This window comes from Plasmodium relictum (genome assembly GCF_900005765.1).
Source record: "Plasmodium relictum strain SGS1 genome assembly, contig: PRELSG_00_v1_260, whole genome shotgun sequence".
NCBI classification, from domain to species: domain Eukaryota; phylum Apicomplexa; class Aconoidasida; order Haemosporida; family Plasmodiidae; genus Plasmodium; species Plasmodium relictum.
Genome location: NW_021628456.1, coordinates 1 through 5,176, shown reverse-complemented (window position 1 = coordinate 5,176; position 5,176 = coordinate 1). Strand labels below are relative to the sequence as shown.

General features: G+C 18.2%; 1 protein-coding gene across 1 annotated transcript; it reads left to right on the top strand.

Moving 5' to 3' along the window:
- Positions 1-1,648: 1,648 nt before the first annotated feature.
- PRELSG_0021600 (fam-h protein) lies at positions 1,649-2,443 on the top strand (the record flags this gene model as incomplete). Its single annotated transcript, XM_028679893.1, has 2 exons — positions 1,649-1,846; positions 1,970-2,443. The coding sequence occupies 2 exons, from the start codon at positions 1,649-1,651 to the stop codon at positions 2,441-2,443; spliced, it is 672 nt and encodes a 223-aa protein (XP_028531083.1).
- Positions 2,444-5,176: the final 2,733 nt, after the last annotated feature.

Genomic DNA, 5,176 nt, shown 5'->3' with positions numbered 1-5,176 from the left:
TTCAAAAAATATATATATGCATGTGCCCAATTTCATATTTAATTATAATTTTTCATCATAGTAAAATGATAATATACAGTAAAAGCATTATGCTATTATTAAAAGAAAATTAAAATAATTATCGATTACATTTTTAAAGTGTATTTTATAATATATCTTCTTTATATTTTTTATTATTGAATTATAATTATTGCTATTTTTTTTACAATTTTTATAAATTTATACAATATTATTATTTTTTTTGTTTACTTTTTCCATTTTTTCTTTTTTTTTTTTTCTGGCATTTTTAGTATTATATAATAATATTTATATAAAAAAAATTACTACATGCACAAATTTTTAATTCATTTTATTTTTTTCTTTAATTGAACATTAATTTATTATGCATCATTATACTGTTAGTTTGTAATAGGAATAAAATTGTTATCGAATAAATTTGGCTAAAAAAAAAACATTATCAATTATGTTATCTTTATAATTATTATAAGGTAATTTGTTAATTTGCTTTTCTAATACTTTGCTTGAGTATTGAATAAACAAATTAACAAATAATAAATATAAATATTTAAACTTCTTTAAATTGAATTTTATCACTTTTGAAACATTTAAGAGAATACTTTTACATTTAGTTAGAGTTTAATTAGTTATAAGTTATTAAATTTACATATAATAAAAAAAAATATAATTATAATAATCTTTTATATTAACAAGAATATTATACTCTTATGAAATATTTGAAGAGAAAATATTTCATTGTACTCTTATGAAATATATTAGTTATCAGAATTAATTCAATACTCTCATAACAATCACTTTTTAACATCATAAAAATATTGCTATGCACTTTATTACATACTAAATATATATATATAAATCTATTATCAAAATCTTAAAAAGAAAAAAAAAAATATATATATATATACATAAATTATCTCTAACATGAGATATGTAGAAATATTAGAAAACAATCAATCTTTTTATGAATTTTATATTTTAATTGTTTGATAAGTTTTATTGAATATATAACTCCTTTCTATACGTCTATATAACACGAAGTGCGTCATTAACTAGTGATAGTATAAATACAATTGCATGTAATAAATAAAAAAGGTTAATAATAACTTTTGTTAACCATAAAGCAATTATTTTTATATTTCATATTTTTCTCTTATGTTATTATCACAAATAATAATACATACATATATTACCTTAATCAAAAGAATATAATTTGAAATTATTAAAATTGCTTGATGAATGAGTATTATCCTTAATATATCCTTCATTTATGATTTTAATATTTAAACTAGATCTATTTTTTATTTTAAAGGAAACAAAAAATTATAAATACATGAAATATTTATTTTAAAGAAATTATTAAAAAACATACTCAATTTTAATGCTAAATATTTAATGTGTACATATTCAAAATTTATTATAAATTGTATTTTAATAATATTAATACATAGCATTCTTATAGATATTTAAAATGAAAAATTAAATAAGATATTTTAAAATATTTTTTTTCATAAATATTTTAACATTTGTTATTTTTATATTGAGTTTTAAAGTTTTAATTATTTAATTTTTTTTTAAGTTATTATTAGTTATACATAAAAATAAATAAATATATATAAAAAAGAAAAAAAAAATGAACAAGAAAAGTAATGATATCTCGAATATTATTGCCTACCCCGGATTTAATTCTCACGTTTATAAAGATTATATTACCACATATATGCCAGCTATAAAAATATTCATTAAAAAAAAGAAAAGATATTCATTAGATTTTCTTAAATTTTTTTTTATATTTTCCTTTTTAATTTGGGTATTACAGTGTTTTAGTAATGTAGGATAATAATAGTACTTAAAAATATCTATATTTTTTTATTATTAATATTTTTCTTAATCAAAATTTTATTGATATGAAAAAATATTTTTTTATATGCTGAATATATTTTCCCTATTTTAGAGATACTCTTTTGGATCATGGAATTACAAAAATGACTCAAAAAATCTATTAAATTTAGGAGCTAAAAGATTATTAGCAGAAAAAGTATATAAAATAGGACAAGAAAGAGAAGAATTAAAATTCTGTGAACAACAATGTAAAGTAGAAACAGAATTAGAACAAATAAATGGACAAAAAGAAATAGAGGATTATTTAAGAGTGGAACAAGAAAGTGAAATAGAGTCAAAGCAGGAAGACAAAGAAGTAAAATATAACGAAAAAACATCAGGAAAATATAATAATATTTCAAAAGTATTTTCATTATCTTTTGCTTCTATTTTATCTTTTAGTTCATTTTTATTATCCATAATAGACTCCTATTTAAGTGAGCCAGAAATTCAAAGAATATATATTATATGTATTAATTTATCTATTATCATATTTTCAGTACTTTTAGCTATTGAAGAATTCAAAATAAAACATAAAGGCAATTGATTTAATAATTTTATGTTCAATACTTTTTGGTGTGTATGAAACAAATAAATTAGCAAGGAATGTGCATAGTAGTGGTCAATAAATGAAATCATTGCCTTAATTAATATGCACTTTTAAATTTTTTCTCAAATAAAAAATTTATACATGTGTGATTAATATAATAGAACTAACCAATTAATAAGACCAAATTTTATTTTGTCTTTCCTAGGGGCACTCTGTATGAGATAGCTAAAGTGCTAGCACTATGAAAAACTTGGTGTGTCTAATAAAAGTTTTTATTTTTAAGACACATCTCGGTTATGATTATATTAATTTCTTTTTATTTTTTTTCTTTATACTCATTGCATATTTTTTTTTTGAAATATAATGGATGAAAAAAAGGACAAATTGATTGGGTTAATTAAATTTTCATTTGACTTTTATAGACTTAGGTTTTTAAAAGTGGTTTAATTAATTTTGTATTATATAGAAACTTTAACACAAAATTACAAGGAAGTCCTAAAATTTTCTCTTTATTAACTTGGATATTTATCACTTTTATTAAGGTCTTTGAATAACCAATTAACAAATGAAGTATTCATTACGATATTTTTTAATAATAAAAGTATTTTTGTTTTAAATGAATAACTTTTATAAATTATATTAAGTGAAATGAAATAGTTTATTTAATGTAACATTTATTACTTTTTAAATGAAAATATCATAATTCAATATTTCTATTATAATATAAATAGTCATTATAATATTTTTTGTTAATATATATACATATATAATATTGATTCTTTAATAATTTATAATTCTCCATAAATACAAGTTCTTTCCATTTGATTTATTAATTAGACATTTAATAACTTTGTTAATGTATTGGAAATTGGTTAATTAAAGATATTATTAGCCTTTTATAATATAACAGTTAATTTTCTACACATAAAATAGTGAGTTAATGGTTAATTTCATGTTCAAAGACTTTGTTAGAGTATTGGTTAATAAAGGTTATTATTAACCTTTTTCAGTACAAAATGATAGGTTACTGTACGTGTATCTACAAGTACCTATGCACTGACTAAGAGAATATTATAATTATTGTAGTACACTAAGCTAGTTTGTGTATATGTATGTACAAACTAATTGTGTACTAATACTAATAAAAAAAAGAAAAAAAAAAAAAAAATAATTTTTTTTTTTTTTGGTTTTTGTGTGTTTTCGTTTTTAGAAAATTTTTTGTTAATTATTAATTTAAATATCTTTTTAAAATTAAAAAGATAAGATTAATAATTTTTGTATAATCAATGTTATATTTTAAAAATAACATTGAATAATATAAAGATTTGACTTTATTAATTGTTATAGTTTGTATATACGTTTTTAATTAAAAGAATAAGTAATTCTTTATAATTAAAAACTCATTTATAACAATTAATAAGGCTATTAAAATCGTAATAAAATTTTACTCAGTTATAAATGCTCTTTATTAATTTGTTTGTTTAATACTCTAGCAAAGTCATTAAACGGTCAAAAAATAAATCAAGTATTGAACAAACAAATTAATAAGGAGCATGTATAACTAAATATACATTTATATATATATATACTTATTTTTATTATATATATAATGGAATTTTATAATATATAATATTTATTATTATACATTGAATTATTCTGTATTAACAGATATATGTTTATTTTTATAAATGTATTTTTATTTATAAAGTATATTTTTTAACTAAAGACACACGCAAAATTTATAACAAATAACAAAAATTAAAACTCTGATTTACTCAATGTTATTTTAAAAATATACACATTGAATACAACGTAAACATCATATTTTTCATGTATTAAGTATTTTATGTAGGTGGTTAATAAAAAAATTGTTATTAACCTTTTGTAAAAATAAAATGAGTTACCAGTCAGGAACTGGTTAATAAAAGGTATTATTAACCTTTTGTAGCATGCTAAGCTAGTTGCTAGTTGTATACGTACAAGTTAGCCATGCACTGACGCTAGTCCTATATATATAAAAAAAAAAAAAAAATAAAGTTATTTTTTTTTGTTTGTTTATTTATATATATATACATCTTTGTAATTTAAAAAAAAAAAAAAATTAAATATATTTTTTTTTTTTTTTGGGAAGAGTTTTATGAAAGAAATGTTATGTTATAATATGTTTTAATTTTTAGTGTAAATAAAAATTAAAAGAAAGAAATGTTATGTTATGTTATGTTTTAATTTTTAGTGTAAATAAAAATTAAAAGAAAGAAATGTTAACTTATTAAAAACTTAAGAGATAAGAGAAATGTTTATGTATTATTCAATGCATATTTTTGAAATAACATTGAATATCATAAAATTTCGACTTAATAAATTGTTATAAATTATTTGTATGTTTTTAATTAAAAGAAGATATTAATTCTTTGTAAATAAAAACTCATTTATAACTGTTAATAGGTTTATTAAAAGATGCAGTAAAATTTAACTTCAATTAAATATTATGCATCATAAGAAAACAGTATATATATATAATAAAAACGAATATATATACATAAACGTATACTTAGTTATACATGCTCTTTATTAATTTGTTTGTTTAATACTCTAGCAAAGTCATTAAACGGGCAATTAATAAATCAGGAACATAGAAATCAGCCATGCACTGATGCTAGTTAAAAAAAAAATTAAAATTATTTTTTTTTTTTTGTCAATTGACGTTTTTCAAATTAAAAAAAGAATTAG